This window comes from Pristiophorus japonicus, chromosome 1, assembly GCF_044704955.1.
Source record: "Pristiophorus japonicus isolate sPriJap1 chromosome 1, sPriJap1.hap1, whole genome shotgun sequence".
NCBI lineage: Eukaryota > Metazoa > Chordata > Chondrichthyes > Pristiophoridae > Pristiophorus > Pristiophorus japonicus.
Genome location: NC_091977.1, coordinates 523,855,379 through 523,875,342, shown reverse-complemented (window position 1 = coordinate 523,875,342; position 19,964 = coordinate 523,855,379). Strand labels below are relative to the sequence as shown.

The 19,964-nt window shown below is 46.1% G+C and overlaps 1 protein-coding gene across 1 annotated transcript in view; it reads right to left on the bottom strand.

The window, feature by feature from the left end:
• Window positions 1–19,964, bottom strand: part of rnmt (RNA (guanine-7-) methyltransferase) — a 55,279-nt gene that overhangs the window by 20,103 nt on the left and 15,212 nt on the right. The window contains exons 2-5 of the mRNA XM_070896545.1: window positions 17,729–17,864; window positions 16,360–16,485; window positions 13,696–13,811; window positions 809–990 (exon numbers count right to left, since the gene is read on the bottom strand). Of these exons, the coding sequence (XP_070752646.1) occupies window positions 809–990; window positions 13,696–13,811; window positions 16,360–16,485; window positions 17,729–17,864 (560 nt within the window). The remainder of the gene's footprint in view (window positions 1–808; window positions 991–13,695; window positions 13,812–16,359; window positions 16,486–17,728; window positions 17,865–19,964) is intronic.

The following is a 19,964-nucleotide window of genomic DNA, read 5'->3' as shown; positions in this document are numbered from 1 at the left end:
CTCTGGAGTAACATTAAATGGACCAAGGTTACTACAGTTCAAGTACAATACATTGCCTCGTGGAGTCATTATTAGAGCATCTAAAGACATAACAGTTTTCTTTGGGAAAGAAGTAACTACAAGGTGATATAATTCATGTTTTATGGTTATAAAGTGAACTATTCAAAAACCATTGGTCACCACAGCGAACTATTAAAATACCAATGGACACAAGTTAAAATTTAGCAAGAAGGAAAGCAAGATGCAACTTTGCCCAAAAAGGAGATTTGATAGAGGTGTTTAAAATCATGAAGGATTTAGAGAGTAAATAAAGAAAAAGGTTTCCAATAACTGAAGAGTCGATAGCCAGAGGGTACAGATTTAAGGTGATTTGCAAAAGAACCAGAGGCGATGCGAGAAAAAAACATTATGCAACAAGTGGTTAGGATTTGGAATACACTGCCTAATGGGGAGGTGGATACAGATTCAATAAATATTGGAAGGAGAAAACATTGCAGGGATGAGGAAAGAGGAGAGTGGGACTAACTGGATTGCTCTTCAAAAGAGCCAGCGCAGACTCAATGGGATGAATGGCCTCTTTCTATGCTGTACTATTCGATGATTCTATAAAGGATACACAGCTGTGGAATGGAAGCTGTTGAACCAGACTGTATAAATAAGTTAAACACACAACTGAATGCATTTCTGGAAGTTTGGGTCTAAGTTAGGGTTTCGCCATTCAGTCTTCTTGCCAGTGTGTTCCTCTCACACCCATGTTGCAACATTGGCAAAGACAAAATGGTTTGCATAGATATAAATTCAGACTCACACAAGTTCAAAAGCATTTGGTGTAGTGCCAATGAAGTATCCGCCAGGGCGCAAACGATCACAAGCGTTCTTCAGCATGGTATCCGCCTGTTCCATTGTCTCAAAGGAATAGTGGTAGACAAACTGACAGCTGCAGATATCAAAGAGGACATCAGGATCCTTGTATCTCTCAGTCAGTAACTCCTAAGAAAAAAGTACACCACAAACATTTATATTAAACACACATCTAGACTGAAACCAAACCATAACCAAACAGCAAGCGAGGAACATCGGTTAATAATAAAAATATATTGTTCTTAAACAGCATGTCTTTCCCAAGTTGCTCGTTTGATAGCTTTCCAGTTATCTTGTGCCACACATCATTATCTGTGATCAGTCTTTTTTTAAATATAAACTAAAATCTTTCTGCAGATTTTCCCCCTTACTCCTGGCCCTGTCAATCATAACCAACTTTCCAACTTCCTTGAAATGGACAACATTTAGAAAGCTTGTCAAGGTCTTGGGGCAAGGGCAGAGGGGATTTACTAGAATTACAGGTATGAAAGACTTCAGTTACATGGAGAGATGGGAGAAGCTGGGGTTGCTCTCCTTAAAGTAGGTTATGGGGAGATTTGATTGAGGCGTTCAAAATCAGGAAGAGTTTTGATGGACTAAATAAGGAAACATAGAAACATAGAAAATAGGTGCAGGAGTAGGCCATTCGGCCCTTCTAGCCTGCACCGCCATTCAATGAGTTCATGGCTGAACATTCAACTTCAGTACCCCATTCCTGCTTTCTCGCCATACCCCTTGATCCCCCTAGCAGTAAGGACCTCATCTAACTCCTTTTTGAATATATTTAGTGAATTGGCCTCAACAACTTTCTGTGGTAGAGAATTCCACAGGTTCACCACTCTCTGGGTGAAGAAGTTCCTCCGCATCTCGGTCCTAAATGGCTTACCCCTTATCCTTAGACTGTGACCCCTGGTTCTGGACTTCCCCAACATTGGGAACATTCTTCCTGCATCTAACCTGTCTAACCCCGTCAGAATTTTATATGTTTCTATGAGGTCCCCTCTCATTCTTCTGAACTCCAGTGAATACAAGCCCAGTTGATCCAGTCTTTCTTGATAGGTCAGTCCCGCCATCCCGGGAATCAGTCTGGTGAACCTTCGCTGCACTCCCTCAATAGCAAGAATGTCCTTCCTCAGGTTAGGAGACCAAAACTGTACACAATACTCCAGGTGTGGCCTCACCAATGCCCTGTACAACTGTAGCAACACCTCCCTGCCCCTGTACTCAAATCCCCTTGCTATGAAGGCCAACATGCCATTTGCTTTCTTAACCGCCTGCTGCACCTGCATGCCAACCTTCAATGACTGATGTACCATGACACCCAGGTCTCTTTGCACCTCCCCTTTTCCTAATCTGTCACCATTCAGATAATAGTCTGTCTCTCTGTTTTTACCACCAAAGTGGATAACCTCACATTTATCCACATTATACTTCATCTGCCATGCATTTGCCCACTCACCTAACCTATCCAAGTCGCTCTGCAGCCTCACAGCATCCTCCTCGCAGCTCACACTGCCACCCAACTTAGTGTCATCCGCAAATTTGGAGATACTACATCTAATCCCCTCATCTAAATCATTAATGTACAGTGTAAACAGCTGGGGCCCCAGCACAGAACCTTGCGGTACCCCACTAGTCACTGCCTGCCATTCTGAAAAGTACCCATTTACTCCTACTCTTTGCTTCCTGTCTGACAACCAGTTCTCAATCCATGTCAGTACACTACCCCCAATCCCATGTGCTCTAACTTTGCACATCAATCTCTTGTGTGGGACCTTGTCGAACGCCTTCTGAAAGTCCAAATATACCACATCAACTGGTTCTCCCTTATCCACTCTACTGGAAACATCCTCAAAAAATTCCAGAAGATTTGTCAAGCATGATTTCCCTTTCACAAATCCATGCTGACTTGGACCTATCATGTCACCTCTTTCCAAATGCACTGCTATGACATCCTTAATAATTGATTCCATCATTTTACCCACTACCGATGTCAGGCTGACCGGTCTATAATTCCCTGTTTTCTCTCTCCCTCCTTTTTTAAAAAGTGGGGTTACATTGGCTACCCTCCACTCCATAGGAACTGATCCAGAGTCAATGGAATGTTGGAAAATGACTGTCAACGCATCCACTATTTCCAAGGCCACCTCCTTAAGTACTCTGGGATGCAGGAGAAACTGTTTCTGGTAGAAGAATCATCAGGAGCCAGAAAACACAGATTTAAGATGATGGACAAAATGACCAGAGGTGACTCAAGGAGAAACAAAACTTTACACAGCAAGTTATGATGATCTGGACTGCACTGCCCCAAAAGGGTGCTGGAAGCAGATTCAATAGTAACTTTCAAAAAGAGAATTTGATAAATACTTGATGGGGAAAATGTGCAGGGCTATGGGGAAAGCGCAGGGGATTGGGACTAATTGGAGAGCTCTTTCAAAGAGCCGGCACAGGCACGATGGGCCAAATATATGATTTTAACAATTGAAGATATGTATAAACAAAAATTTATTTAAAGGTGTGATTTGCCACAATAACTGTGTTTAGCAATTAATTCAGAGTTTCAGCCTAGTTAGATAGCTCACCCTCCCCACCCAGATCTAGTCTCCAGATGAGGAAGAGTGTGATGCTGCGGCAAGAGCAACTAATTCGATGACAGATTGCACACATTTGAGTGAATGATTACACAGATTTACTTAGCTGTCAAAGCAAAATTGAGATTTTGACCAACTTCTGTACTGCAGAGGTCTTTTGGAACCATAGAGGTTTAGAGGTTTACAGCTCAGAATCAGGCCACTCAGCTCAGGAATCCAAAACTAATCCCAGTGCCCTATATCTTTCTTCTGTCATTATACACCAGCACATGATCCAAATTATTGAGAGGTCCGTATAGTTTTCTCAATACAAATTAGCAACCGGCCTTTGCTACAAAAGGGTTGGAGTACAAGAGTAAGGAAGTCTTGCTACAATTGTACAGGGCTTTGGTGAGACCACACGGTTTTGCTCACCATACCAAAAGGAAGGATATACTTGCCTTCGAGGCAGTGGAACAAAGGTTCACCAGATCAATTCCTGAATGGAGAGGGCTGTCCCAAGAGGAGACATTGAGTACACTAGGCTTATATTCTCGAGTTTATGTAAGATTTAGCTTGGACGGGAATGAGAATGGCTGAAAGCGGGAACATCATGGTTGATGAGCACCTTTTGTCATGGAATGGGAACCCATCAGTGAGACATTCAGTAAAGTGGCCGAGGTTTCAGGCCATCGAAAGACAAAGGAAAGCTATTTTGACCAGACTCATCGGAGCCACACATCAAGGGACAGCCCAGTTGACAAAGGAACAGGCACAGACTTGAGTTTGTTTTTCAGTAGGACAGCCTCAGACAGGAAGGACAGTTGGACTTTTAGCAGTCTTGCAACTATAAAAGAGAACGGCAGTTGGAAGCCATCTCACTTTCTCCCCCCCCTTCTACGCCTGCTTGCAATGCACAAGGACTAAGCACTCTGTCTGGGACAGAGAGAAGAAACACCAGCGAGCCTTGCTGCTTCGACTGGGAAGTGGATCTTGTGACTGGACTTGAATACCACAGTTTGGTACGACCCCAGAAGATACGCCTCATCGGGAGAAGCAGCAAGTAAACCAGAGGGGTAATTGGTGAGCATTTATCCCAGCCCACGCATCTTTAAGACCACCGCATAGTGTGCCCCTACCAAGCCTTAGGCGTTTTAATGGGGATCATAAGTGTGCGCACGTTCTGTTGGACAGATTTCAGTGGTGCAGTTTTGTATCCAAGCTGGGTGGTTTAGACGTGGGTACTTCACATTACCGGCCTGCTTAGACAGGCCAGGTTATACGGTGTTTGTATAGAAACATAGAAACATAGAAAATAGGTGCAGGAGCAGGCCATTCAGCCCTTCTAGCCTGCACCGCCATTCAATGAGTTCATGGCTGAACATGCAAATTCAGTACCCCCTTCCTGCTTTCACGCCATACCCCTTGATCCCCCGAGTTGTAAGGACTTCATCTAACTCCCTTTTGAATATATTTAGTGAATTGGCCTCAACTACTTTCTGTGGTAGAGAATTCCACAGGTTCACCACTCTCTGGGTGAAGAAGTTTCTCCTTATCTCGGTCCTAAATGGCTTACCCCTTATCCTTAGACTGTGACCTCTGGTTCTGGACTTCCCCAACATTGGGAACATTCTTCCTGCATTCAACCTGTCCAAACCCGTCAGAATTTTAAACGTTTCTATGAGGTCCCCTCTCACTCTTCTGAACTCCAGTGAATACAAGCCCAGTTGATCCAGTCTTTCTTGATAGGTCAGTCCCACCATCCCGGGAATCAGTCTGGTGAATCTTCGCTGCACTCCCTCAATAGCAAGAATGTCCTTCCTCAAGTTAGGAGACCAAAACTGTACACAATACTCCAGTTGTGGCCTCACCAAGGCCCTGTATAACTGTAGCAACACCTCCCTGCCCCTGTACTCAAATCCCTTTGCTATGAAGGCCAACATGCCATTTGCTTTCTTAACCGCCTGCTGTTCCTGCATGCCAACCTTCAATGACTGATGTACCATGACACCCAGGTCTCGTTGCACCTTCCCTTTTCCTAATCTGTCACCATTCAGATAATAGTCTGTCTCTCTGTTTTTACCACCAAAGTGGATAACCTCACATTTATCCACATTATACTTCATCTGAGGGAAATCCTTATTAGCCGGGAAATTGTGTTGGGGAAATTGATGGGATTGAAGGCCGATAAATCCCCAGGGCCTGATGGACTGCATCCCAGAGTACTTAAGGAGGTGGCCTTGGAAATAGTGGATGCGTTGACAGTCATTTTCCAACATTCCATTGACTCTGGATCAGTTCCTATGGAGTGGAGGGTAGCCAATGTAACCCCACTTTTTAAAAAAGGAGGGAGAGAGAAAACAGGGAATTATAGACCGGTCAGCCTGACATCGGTAGTGGGTAAAATGATGGAATCAATTATTAAGGATGTCATAGCAGTGCATTTGGAAAGAGGTGACATGATAGGTCCAAGTCAGCATGGATTTGTGAAAGGGAAATCATGCTTGACAAATCTTCTGGAATTTTTTGAGGATGTTTCCAGTAGAGTGGATAAGGGAGAACCAGTTGATGTGGTATATTTGGACTTTCAGAAGGCGTTCGACAAGGTCCCACACAAGAGATTGATGTGCAAAGTTAGAGCACATGGGATTGGGGGTAGTGTACTGACATGGATTGAGAACTGGTTGTCAGACAGGAAGCAAAGAGTAGGAGTAAATGGGTACTTTTCAGAATGGCAGGCAGTGACTAGTGGGGTACCGCAAGGTTCTGTGCTGGGGCCCCAGCTGTTTACACTGTACATTAATGATTTAGATGAGGGGATTAGATGTAGTATCTCCAAATTTGCGGATGACACTAAGTTGGGTGGCAGTGTGAGCTGCGAGGAGGATGCTGTGAGGCTGCAGAGCGACTTGGATAGGTTAGGTGAGTGGGCAAATGCATGGCAGATGAAGTATAATGTGGATAAATGTGAGGTTATCCACTTTGGTGGTAAAAACAGAGAGACAGACTATTATCTGAATGGTGACAGATTAGGAAAAGGGGAGGTGCAAAGAGACCTGGGTGTCATGGTACATCAGTCATTGAAGGTTGGCATGCAGGTGCAGCAGGCGGTTAAGAAAGCAAATGGCATGTTGGCCTTCATAGCAAGGGGATTTGAGTACAGGGGCAGGGAGGTGTTGCTACAGTTGTACAGGGCATTGGTGAGGCCACACCTGGAGTATTGTGTACAGTTTTGGTCTCCTAACCTGAGGAAGGACATTCTTGCTATTGAGGGAGTGCAGCGAAGGTTCACCAGACTGATTCCCGGGATGGCGGGACTGACCTATCAAGAAAGACTGGATCAACTGGGCTTGTATTCACTGGAGTTCAGAAGAATGAGAGGGGACCTCATAGAAACATATAAAATTCTGACGGGGTTAGACAGGTTAGATGCAGGAAGAATGTTCCCAATGTTGGGGAAGTCCAGAACCAGGGGTCACAGTCTAAGGATAAGGGGTAAGCCATTTAGGACCGAGATGCGGAGGAACTTCTTCACCCAGAGAGTGGTGAACCTGTGGAATTCTCTACCACAGAAAGTTGTTGAGGCCAATTCACTAAATATATTCAAAAAGGAGTTAGATGAGGTCCTTACTGCTAGGGGGATCAAGGGGTATGGCGAGAAAGCAGGAATGGGGTACTGAAGTTGAATGTTCAGCCATGAACTCATTGAATGGCGGTGCAGGCTAGAAGGGCCGAATGGCCTACTCCTGCACCTATTTTCTATGTTTCTATGTTTCTATGTTTCTATCTGCCACGCATTTTCCCACTCACCTAACCAAGTCACTCTGCAGCCTCAGCATCCTCCTCGCAGCTCACACTGCCACCCAACTTAGTGTCATCCACAAATTTGGAGATACTACATTTAATCCCCTCGTCTAAATCATTAATGTACAATGTAAACAACTGGGGCCCCAGCACAGAACCCTGCGGTACCCCACTAGTCACTGCCTGCCATTCCGAAAAGTACCCATTTACGCCTACTCTTTGCTTCCTGTCTGACAACCAGTTCTCAATCCACGTCAGCACACTACCCCCAATCCCATGTGCTTTAACTTTGCACATTAATTTCCTCTGTGGGACCTTGTCGAAAGCCTTCTGAAAGTCCAAATATACCACATCAACTGGTACTCCTTTGTCCACTTTATTGGAAACATCCTCAAAAAATTCCAGAAGATTTGTCAAGCATGATCTCCCTTTCACAAATCCATGCTGACTTGGACCTATCATGTCACCATTTTCCAAATGCGCTGCTATGACATCCTTAATAATTGATTCCATCATTTTACCCACTACTGAGGTCAGGCTGACCGGTCTATAATTCCCTGCTTTCTCTCCCTCCTTTTTTTAAAAAGTGGGGTTACATTGGCTACCCTCCACTCGATAGGAACTGATCCAGAGTCAATGGAATGTTGGAAAATGACTGTCAATGCATCCGCTATTTCCAAGGCCACCTCCTTATGTACTCTGGGATGCAGTCCATCAGGCCCTGGGGATTTATCGGCCTTCAATCCCATCAATTTCCCCAACACAATTTCCCGACTAATAAAGATTTCCCTCAGTTCCTCCTCCTTACTAGACCCTCTGACCACTTTTATATCCGGAAGGTTGTTTGTGTCCTCCTTAGTGAATACTGAACCAAAGTACTTGTTCAATTGGTCTGCCATTTCTTTGTTCCCCGTTATGACTTCCCCTGATTCTGACTGCAGGGGACCTACGTTTGTCTTTACTAACCTTTTTCTCTTTACATACCTATAGAAACTTTTGCAATCCGCTTGAATGTTTCCTGCAAGCTTCTTCTCGTACTCCATGTTCCCTGCCCTAATCAAACCCTTTGTCCTCCTCTGCTGAGTTCTAAATTTCTCCCAGTCCCCAGGTTCGCTGCTATTTCTGGCCAATTTGTATGCCATTTCCTTGGCTTTAATACTATCCCTGATTTCCCTTGATAGCCACGGTTGAGCCACCTTCCCGTTTTTATTTTTACGCCAGACAGGAATGTACAATTGTTGTAATTCATCCATGCGGTCTCTAAATGTCTGCCATTGCCCATCCACAGTCAACCCCTTAAGTATCATTAGCCAATCTATCTTAGCCAATTCATGCCTCATACCTTCAAAGTTACCCTTAAGTTCTGGACCATGGTCTCTGAATTAACTGTTTCATTCTCCATCCTAATGCAGAATTCCACCATATTATGGTCACTCTTCCCCAAGGGGCCTCGCACAATGAGATTGCTAATTAATCCTCTCTCATTACACAACACCCAGTCTAAGATGGCCTCCCCCCTAGTTGGTTCCTCGACATATTGGTCTAGAAAACCATCCCTTATGCACTCCAGGAAATCCTCCTCCATCGTATTGCTTCCAGTTTGGCTGGCCCAATCTATGTGCATATTAAAGTCACCCATTATAACTGCTGCACCTTTATTGCATGCACTCCTAATTTCCTGTTTGATGCCCTCCCCAACATCACTACAACTGTTTGGAGGTGTGTACACAACTCCCACTAACGATTTTTGCCCTTTAGTGTTCTGCAGCTCTACCCATATAGATTCCACATCATCCAAGCTAATGTCTTTCCTAACTATTGCATTAATCTCCTCTTTAACCAGCAATGCTACCCCACCTCCTTTTCCTTTTATTCTATACGTTCTTGAATGTTGAATACCCCGAATGTTGAGTTCCCAGCCCTGATCATCCTGGAGCCACGTCTCCGTAATCCCAATCACATCATATTTGTTAACATCTATTTGCAGAGTTAATTCATCCACCTTATTGCGGATACTCCTTGCATTAAGACACAAAGCCTTCAGGCTTGCTTTTTTAACACCCTTTGTCCTTTTAGAATTTTGCTGTACAGTGGCCCTTTTTGTTCTTTGCCTTGGGTTTCTCTGCCCTCCACTTTCCCTCATCTCCTTTCTGTCTTTTGCTTTTGCCTCATTTTTGTCTCCCTCTGTCTCCCTGCATAGGTTCCCATCCCCCTGCAATATTAGTTTAACTCCTCCCCAACAGCACTAGCAAACACTCCCCCTAGGACATTGGTTCCGGTCCTGCCCAGGTGCAGACCGTCCGGTTTGTACTGGTCCCACCTCCCCCAGAACCTGTTCCAATGCCCCAAGAATTTGAATCCCTCCCTGCTGCACCACTGCTCAAGCCATGTATTCATCTGCGCTATCCTGCGATTCCTACTCTGACTAGCACGTGGCACTGGTAGCAATCCCGAGATTACTACTTTTGAGGTCCTACTTTTTAAATTTAGCTCCTAGCTCCTTAAATTCTTTTCGTAGGACCTCATCCCTTTTTTTACCTATGTCGTTGGTACCAATGTGCACCACGACAACTGGCTGTTCTCCCTCCCATTTCAGAATGTCCTGCACCCGCTCCGAGACATCCTTGACCCTTGCACCAGGGAGGCAACATACCATCCTGGAGTCTCGGTTGCGTCCGCAGAAAGGCCTATCTATTCCCCTCACCATCGAATCCCCTATCATTATCGCGCTCCCAATCTTTTTCCTGCCCTCCTTTGCAGCAGAGCCACCTACGGTGCCATGAACTTGGCTGCTGCTGCCCTCCCCTGATGAGTCATCCTCCCCAACAGTACTCAAAGCAGTGTATCTGTTTTGCAGGGGGATGACCACAGGGGACCCCTGCACTATCTTTCTTGCACTGCTCTTCCTGCTGGTCTTCCATTCCCTATCTGGCTGTGGACCCTTCTCCTGCGGTAAGACCAACTCACTACACGTGATACTCACGTCATTCTCAGCATCGTGGATGCTCCAGAGTGAATCCACCCTCAGCTCCAATTCCGCAACGCGGACCGTCAAGAGCTCGAGGCGGATACACTTCCCACACACGTAGCGCCCAGGGACACCGGAAGTGTCCCCGAGTTCCCACATGGTACAGGAGGAGAATATCACATGGCCGAGCTCTCCTGCCATGCCTTAACCTTAGATACACTTAAATTGGTAATAACAATGTTACAGTTCACTTACTGATATAAAAAAATAAAAGAAAAGCTACTCACCAATCACCAGCCAATCACTTACCCCATTGGCTGTGATGTCACTTTTTGATTACTTTCTACTTCTATTTTGCTTTCTCTCCCGCTGTAGCTGCCTTTTTATAGGCCGCTCCCGCGTCTCACCAACTGCCGCTGGCTCTCGATCTCCCGCTGGGCCTTTTATAGGCCGCTCCCGCGTCTCACCAACTGCCGCTGGCTCTCGATCTCCCGCTGGGCCTTTTATAGGCCGCTCCCGCGTCTCACCAACTGCCGCTGGCTCTCGATCTCCCGCTGGGCCTTTTATAGGCCGTTCCCGCGTCTCACCAACTGCCGCTGGCTCTCGATCTCCCGCTGGGCCTTTTATAGGCCGCTCCCGCGTCTCATCAACTGCCGCTGGCTCTCGATCTCCCGCTGGGCCTTTTATAGGCCGCTCCCGCGTCTCACCAACTGCCGCTGGCTCTCGATCTCCCGCTGGGCCTTTTATAGGCCGCTCCCGCGTCTCACCAACTGCCGCTGGCTCTCGATCTCCCGCTGGGCCTTTTATAGGCCGCTCCCGCCTCTCATCAACTGCCGCTGGCTCTCGATCTCCCGCTGGGCCTTTTATAGGTCGCTCCCGCCTTTTATAGGCCGCTCCCGCGTCTCACCAACTGCCGCTGGCTCTCGATCTCCCGCTGGGCCTTTTATAGGCCGCTCCCGCCTCTCACCAACTGCCGCTGGCTCTCGATCTCCCGCTGGGCCTTTTATAGGTCGCTCCCGCCTCTCACCAACTGCCGCTGGCTCTCGATCTCCCGCTGGGCCTTTTATAGGTCGCTCCCGCCTCTCACCAACTGCCGCTGGCTCTCGATCTCCCGCTGGGCCTTTTATAGGCCGTTCCCGCGTCTCACCAACTGCCGCTGGCTCTCGATCTCCCGCTGGGCCTTTTATAGGCCGCTCCCGCGTCTCATCAACTGCCGCTGGCTCTCGATCTCCCGCTGGGCCTTTTATAGGCCGCTCCCGCGTCTCACCAACTGCCGCTGGCTCTCGATCTCCCGCTGGGCCTTTTATAGGCCGCTCCCGCGTCTCACCAACTGCCGCTGGCTCTCGATCTCCCGCTGGGCCTTTTATAGGCCGCTCCCGCCTCTCATCAACTGCCGCTGGCTCTCGATCTCCCGCTGGGCCTTTTATAGGTCGCTCCCGCCTTTTATAGGCCGCTCCCGCGTCTCACCAACTGCCGCTGGCTCTCGATCTCCCGCTGGGCCTTTTATAGGCCGCTCCCGCCTCTCACCAACTGCCGCTGGCTCTCGATCTCCCGCTGGGCCTTTTATAGGTCGCTCCCGCCTCTCACCAACTGCCGCTGGCTCTCGATCTCCCGCTGGGCCTTTTATAGGTCGCTCCCGCCTCTCACCAACTGCCGCTGGCTCTCGATCTCCCGTTGGGCCTTTTATAGGTCGCTCCCGCCTCTCACCAACTGCCGCTGGCTCTCGATCTCCCGCTGGGACTTTTATAGGTCGCTCCCCTCTCACCAACTGCCGCTGGCTCTCGATCTCCTGCTGGGCCTTTTATAAGCCGTTCCCCTCTCACCAACTGCCGCTGGCTCTCGATCTCCCGCTGGGCCTTTTATAGGTCGCTCCCCTCTCACCAACTGCCGCTGGCTCTCGATCTCCCGCTGGGCCTTTTATAGGCTGCTCCCGCATCTCACCAACTGCTGCTGGCTCTCGATCTCCCGCTGGGCCTTTTATAGGCCGCTCCCGCGTCTCACCAACTGCCGCTGGCTCCAGATCTCCCGCTGGGCCTTTTATCGGCTTCTCCCCTCTCACCAACTGCCGCTGGCTCTCGATCTCCCGCTGGGCCTTTTATAGGCTGCTCCCCTCTCACCAACTGCCGCTGGTTCTCGATCTCCCGCTGGGCCTTTTATAGGCTGCTCCCGCGTCTCACCAACTGCTGCTGGCTCTCGATCTCCCGCTGGGCCTTTTATAGGCCGCTCCCGCGTCTCACCAACTGCCGCTGGCTCCAGATCTCCCGCTGGGCCTTTTATCGGCTTCTCCCCTCTCACCAACTGCCGCTGGCTCTCGATCTCCCGCTGGGCCTTTTATAGGCTGCTCCCCTCTCACCAACTGCCGCTGGTTCTCGATCTCCCGCTGGGCCTTTTATAGGTCGCTCCCCTCTCACCAACTGCTGCTGGCTCTCTATCTCCCGCTGGGCTTTTATAGGCTGCTCCCGCGTCTCACCCACTGCCGCTGGCTCTCGATCTCCCGCTGGGCCTTTTATAGGCTGCTCCCGCGTCTCACCAACTGCTCAATTACACTACCAGGGTGTGTTTTCACTGGGTAAAGGTGTGGTTTAACTTGAATAAAAGCACTGACAGTTGAAACCGAAAAGATCCGTCTATAACTGTATATTACTGTTCACGACTAGAATTCCGGAGTCTAGAACTATTGTAAGAGGGGTGATTTGAAACCACCAGGTGCAAAACCACTTACATTTAGAAGAATGAGGGGTTATCTCATTGTAACATCTAAAATTCTTAAGGGGCTTGACAAGGTAGATGCCGAGAGGCTGTTTCCCCTGGCTGGAGAGTCTAGAACTATGGGTCACAGTCTCAGAATAAGGGATCGACCTTTTAGGACTGAGATGAGGAGAAATTTCTTCACTCAGAGGATTGAATCTGTGGAATTCTCTACCCCGGAGGGCTGTGGAGGCTCAGTCGTTGTATTCAAGGCTGAGATCGATAGATTTTTGGACTAAGGAAACAATTGGGGAAGCGGGCGGGAAAGTGTTGAGGTCAACGATCTTATTGAATGACGGAGCAGGCTCGAGGGACTATGTGGTCTACTCCTGCTCCTATTTCTGATGTTTTGTCATATGCTAATCCAATTTTAAAACCATTAAATTCCAATTTAGTTTAATTCAAATTATGGGATAAAGCACTAAAAGCAAGTGTGAATCAAAGGCAGACTATAAACTGGAAAAGAATGAAAATACAAGGCATTAAAAACCAAAAGGCTATGGGTCACCAGTAATCGGATTATGAACAAAAAAAACAATGGATTATCTAAACAAAACTGGTTCTTCCAGGAGTATTTGATTAGTCATTACTGCTCAATAAAAGGACAATTTTATAGCAATATTATACTTCTAAATCTTTGAAATATCTACATTTATTAAGATTTCCAGAGATGCAAAAATGTAATATAGCAGATTACAGATCTGAAGCACATCAACAGATATCCCTAAATTTGAAGCATTTTACCTTGGTGCAGTCCGCTCTTATAAACTCTGCAGCAAAAAGGTGTTCGTTAGAATAACGTCTGCTTTTCATGTCATCATATCGCTGAATGCACTGTTGCACAGAAACATCAGCAATATCTGTTGAAGGGGGAGGGTGAAAAGAAGTCAAGTGAATTAAGCGTAACAACATTTTTTTATGAATTTTTTACTTCATCATCCAACATCCCTCTCTCTCTCTCCAAATTACTCAGTAAATTTGGTGCTAGAGACAGCACCTCATATAACAGACCAATGCCCAGTCCAGACTGATATAGCACTGGGCAAATTCTGAACCTAATTTATGATGAGGCAATATGGATAAAAAGGGTGTCTCCTTTGCAAAACACTCAAGAAGCTAGACACCATCTAGGACAAAGCAGCCCGCTTGATTGGCACCCCATCCACCAGCACACCACGGTTGCAGTGTGTACCGTCTACAAGGTGCACTGCAGCAACTCTCCAAGGCTTCTCTACAGCATCTTGCAAATCCGCGACCACTACCACCTAGAAGGACAAGGGCAGCAGGCACATGAGAACACCACCACCTCCATGTTCCCTTCCACATCCCACACCATCCTGACTTGGAAATATATCGCTATTCCTTCGTTGTTGCTGGGTCAAAACCCTGGAACTCCCTTTCAGCATCAGTGTGGGAGCACCTTCACCACACAGACTGAAGTGGTTCAAGAAGGAAGCTCACAATCACTTTCTCAAGGGCAATTAGGGACGGGCAATAAATCCTGCCCTCGTCAGTGATGCTCCCTCCTGTGAATGAATACATTTTTAAAAACCTATGAAAATCTTATTTCACAATTTAAATGCTAAAATAGATGCCTTTGAAGTTTAGAAAGACAAATCAAGCTCCATTACACAGGAAGCTAATGAATGGAGGAAGAAATGTATTAAATTGTGGTCAGAATTGATCTCAATTAAAGGAAACTGACTTAAAAAGAATCTAAAAACCAAAATGATGAGGGAACAGAATGAAGGTGGAAAGTTATTATTCAGTAATCAAATCAATTGAACTGTATGCTAACTCAACGCCATTGGATTTAGTAATTGCCAAAACAGTTCCAATTATTTGAAGCCTGAGTGCTGATGACTTGACTCAACACAAGTAGCGAAAGCCTGTTTAGTTAGTTCTTTGACAATTCTTTTTTAAAAAAAGGATTAATATTGGTAAATTTAAATCATTATTAGAACTAAAGTTTGTCACCATGCTCCACGATGACATGCAGGCCGTGATCCTGACCAACGGCTCCACCACAGACCCAATCCACATCTGGACCGGGGTCAAGCAGGGCTGCGTCATCGCACCAACCACCTTCGCGATCGTCCTCGCTGCAATGCTCCACCTCACATTCAACAAGCACCCCGCTGGAGTGGAACTTAACTACAGAACCAGTGGAAACCTGATCAACCTTCGACGTCTCCAGGCCAGATCCAAGACCGTTCCAACCTCTGCCACCGAACTACAATACGCCGACGACGCTTGCATCTGCGCACAGAGACTGAACTTCAAGTCATACTCAACATCGTCACTGAGGCGTACGAAAGCATGGGCCTTACACTAAATATCCGTAAGACAAACGTCCTCCACCAACCTGACCCCTGCCACACAGCACCCAGTCATCAAGATGATCAGCGCGGCCCTGGACAACGTGGACCACTTTCCATACCTCAGGAGCCTATTATCAGCAAGGGCAGTCATTGCCAACGAGGTTCAACACCGCCTCCAGTGCGCCAGCGCAGACCTTGGCCGCTTGAGGAAAAGCGTGTTCGAAGATCAGGCCCTCAAATCTGCAACCAAGCTCATGGTCTACAAGGCTGTAGTGATACCCGCCCTCCTGTATGGCTCAAAGACGTGGAGCGGACACCTCAAATCGCTGGAGAAACCATCAGCGATGTCTCTGCAAAATCCTGCAAATCCCCTGGGAGGTCAGACACACCAACATTAGCGTCCTCGATCAGGCCAACATCAAAGCACTGACGACACTCGACCAGCTCAGTTGGGCAGGCCACATTGTTCACATGCCTGACACAAGATTCCCAAAATAAGCACTCTACTCTGAACTCCTACACGGCAAGCGAGCCCAAGGTGGGCAGAGGAAACGTTTCAAGGACACTCTCAGAGCCTCATTGATAAAATGCAACATCCCCACCGACACCTGGAAGTCCCTGGCCAAAGACCGCCCTAGGTGGAGGAGGTGCATCCGGGAGGGCACTGAGCACAGAGTCTCGTCGCCGAGAGCATGAAGAAAACAGGCACAGGCAGCGGAAGGAGCGTGCGGCAAACCTATCCCACCCACCCTTTCCTTCAATGACTGTCTGTCCCACCTGTGACAGAGACTGTGGTTCCCGTATTTACTGTTCAGTTACCCAAGAACTCACTTTTAAGAGTGGAAGCAAGTCTTCCTTGATTGAGGGACTGCCAATGATGGAGTTAGAATTTGGACATTAGTCAAGTCTTAAAATTAAGCTGTATTTAATTAAATTTATTTTAAAATCTTTAATGTCAAGTCATGCACCAACTCAAAAGATAAAAGCAAAGTGCACAATCCAAATATTTTGTAAACTGCTCAGTTCAAGGCCAATTTTCAAAATGGATTAAGTTTCTTCTCCCACCTCTCCCATTCAAATTACTTACCAACACAAACCATCTTGTGAATTTGTCCTTTTTTCCACTTCAGCAAGTCACCGCCTTTCCCACAACCTAGGTCCAAGACCGCGATGTCTTGCCTACTCTTCTGCTTCACCTTATCAAGATACTCTCCTGCAATAAAAAGCAAGATCTTTGCAATTTACTTCAAAGTTCCTTGGCCTTCATAGGCTCCCTTTTATTAACTATTAGCTTTGTTTTTACCTGCAGACCAAAGGGGTCTGCAATGGGCCATGAAATGACAGCAGAAAATGTTAGACGTGCACAGCAGGAAACCGGATTTACATTTTAACTCTAACTTGTGATCTCGTTCGGATAAATAAATAGCCACATCCAAATTATAAACCCATCTCTCTTTCAGATGCTTGCCTTCCTACTGCACATTTTAATTTCCGATTTCTAATATTTTCCAGTCTATGGTGTAAAATGATCCGCTTGATGACAACTTTACACGCACATAACAAAATTTAGATCACGCAATATAACATTTTTAGATAAATACTTATCACTGGAGTTTAGAAGAATAAGAGGGGATCTCATAGAAACATAAAATTCTGACGGGATTGGACAGGTTAGATGCAGGAAGAATGTTCCCGATGTTGGGGAAGTCCAGAACCAGGGGTCACAGTCGAAGGATAAGGGGTAAGCCATTTAGGACAGAGATGAGGAGAAACTTCTTCACTCAGAATTGTGAGCATGTGGAATTCTCTACCACAGAAAGTTGTTGGTGCCAGTTCATTGGATATATTCAAGAGGGAGTTAGATGTGGCCCTGACGGCTAAAGGGATCAAGGGGTATGGAGAGAAAGCAGAAAAGGGGTACTGAAGTGAATGATCAGCCATGATCTTATTGAATGGTGGTGCACGCTTGAAGGGCCGAATGGCCTACTCCTGCACCTATTTTCTATGTTTCTAAAATACAAACATGATTTGGATGCTTTCTTGTGAATCGCAGATTTGGTAGTCTATTCCAACATGCTTGGCCTATGCGTATTTTATTTTAAGCGTCCTGCAGATTATTTGCACAGACAGGAGTTTCCAACTCTTGAGCTGGACATAAAAGATTCCGAGTGCTATTCTGAAAAAGAGCAGAGGTACCCTGGCCCCAGTGTCATCGTCAATATTTATCCCTCAACCAACCCCTAAAATAGATTATCTGGTCATTATCACATTGCTGTTTGTGGGCCTTTGCTGTGCGCTAATTGGCTGCCATGTTTGCTATTACAACAGTGACTACACTCCAAAAATACAGCACTTTGGGACAATCTGAGGTCGAGAAAGCCACTACATAAATACAAGTCTTTCTTCTTTTCCCCTGAAGGTAGAAATGCAATATAAATCAGAGATTTCAAACATACCAATAAGAACACTCTTGATCCAGTTGTTGAAGTTGCGCAAGTAAAAGATACGACTCTGACTGCGGACTGCTAATCCACATTCTTGGAGCTCATTATAGTGCGCAGCCACTTTACTGCAGTGTCCTTCCTCTATTTTCTGATTGAGACACAAAAATAAAAGTTAGAGATTATAAAAATATGCTTTGCATAATTGTTTGTAGATCTTAACAACTTGTATTTATTGAATGCCTTTAACGTAGCGAAACACCCCAAGGCACTTCACAGGAGTGTTAAGACAAAACGTATGATACTGAGTCACATAAGGAGAAATTAGGGCAGGTGACCAAAAGCTTGATCAAAAAGGTATGTTTTAAGGAGCGTCTTAAGAAGGTGCAAAGAAAAGGTAGAGAGGCGGAGAGGTTTAGGCAGAAAATTCTAGAGCTTAGGGTCTAAGCAATAGAAGATACGGCCACCAATGGTTGACCATGATCAGGGATGCTCAAGAGGGCAGAATTAGAGGAGCACAAATATCCAAGGGCATTGAGGGGGGGGGGGGGGCTGGAGGAGATTACAGAGACAGGGAGGGGTGAGGCCATGGAGGGATTTGAAAACAAGTATGAGAATTTTGAAATCAACGTGAAAAGATTCTTGTTGACATGGGTAGAAAAATTAAACAGCAAAAGGAGTGTAATTTTTTTTAAACCATAAATCAATAGATTTAGAGAATACTTTTTGCAAAACCAACCATGTGGCTAACATTCCCATCAGCACAAGACTTCTACCAGTGACATTTAGGACTTAGCAAAAGGCTTAAATTTCTAGTGCTTACTTAAGATTTGTTTTGTCCAAATGTATTTCCGTGGCTTTAAACAGTGCCAACTGTGGCTCAGTGGGCAGCACCCTCTCCTCGGATTCAGAAGGTTGTGGGTTCAAGTCCCATTCCAGGAACTTGTGCACATAAATCTAGGCTGACAGTCCAGTGCAGTGCTGAGGGAGTGCTGCACTGTTGGAGGTGCCGTTGTGAATGATTAAAATGTATAGAGACATTGAAGTTGAGAATGTGGGAATTGTATAGGGACAGTATAAGCTAACAAAGAATTCATGGAGGAATAGCCATGAGATCTCGGACTCGAGACTGCGAAATGTTACAACACTAACACATATTGAAACAAAACCCACAGCTTGCAGAAAAACCTCAAGGTCTTATTAAATCATGTTATTAACCTGAAACATTAACAGAAGGTCTTTGTTTAAAATCAGACCATACTTAGGTCGGCTTATGATTGGACAAAGGGAAAGAGGGACCAAAAGAGATAGGTTGAACTAGGATGTCACTCTAGCCCTAGCTTGTTATCTTTTGCCGAGAATGTATAACTATTGTCGCTTTACGATGTAACTTCACTTATCCGTAGGGAGTGTGTACGCTCGACCGAGAATGTATATCCTCTGTCTGATAAGTCTTGCCGGCCGGTAAAATAAAGACTGCTTTGTTCAAAGCACAAGAGGTATTCGACTCAGTAATTTTACTGAACCAGATTGAGAGAAAAGAACCTACATTTACACCGTCAAACCAAGGCACCACATGCTCTGTCAGGTGGGCATAAAAGATCCTGTGGCACTATTTCGAAGAGTAGCAGGGGAGTTATCCCAGGTGCCCTGGCCAATAATTATCCCTCAAATCAACATCACTAAAACAGATTATCTGGTTAGCATCACATTGCTGTTTGCGAGAGCTTGCAGTGGGCAAATTGGCTACCACGTTTCCCACATTACAACAGTCGACTACGTTCCAAAAGTAATGTGCTTTAAGGCGTCCGGTGGTTGTGAAAGGCGCTATATAAATCCAAGTCTTTCTATATTTCTTACTATCAAAATGTAAAGTAGATTTCTCACGCACAGAACAGGAATCTATCAGGCATAGGGTTCTCAAAGTGCACAACAGTACATGAAACATGCATTATCATTGGAGGTGTGGTGTCTCAAATTTATTAATGTACCAGAGTGGCTAAAGTCAAAACGTCCACATCCATTCATGGCCGGCTTCGTTCGATGCTACTTTTCCAGATTAATTTCAAAGAGTTGTTGCTGTACGGAACTCCAGTCAGTGTTGATTTTAGCCAATAAAGGTGTTGAACGGAGGGTTTCAAACGAAAATTTAAGCGAAATAAGAACAGAATAGAAGCAGTAAGCCATTCAGCCCCTCGAGCCTGCTCCGCCATTCAATAAGATCATGGCTGATCTGATCTTGGCCTCAACT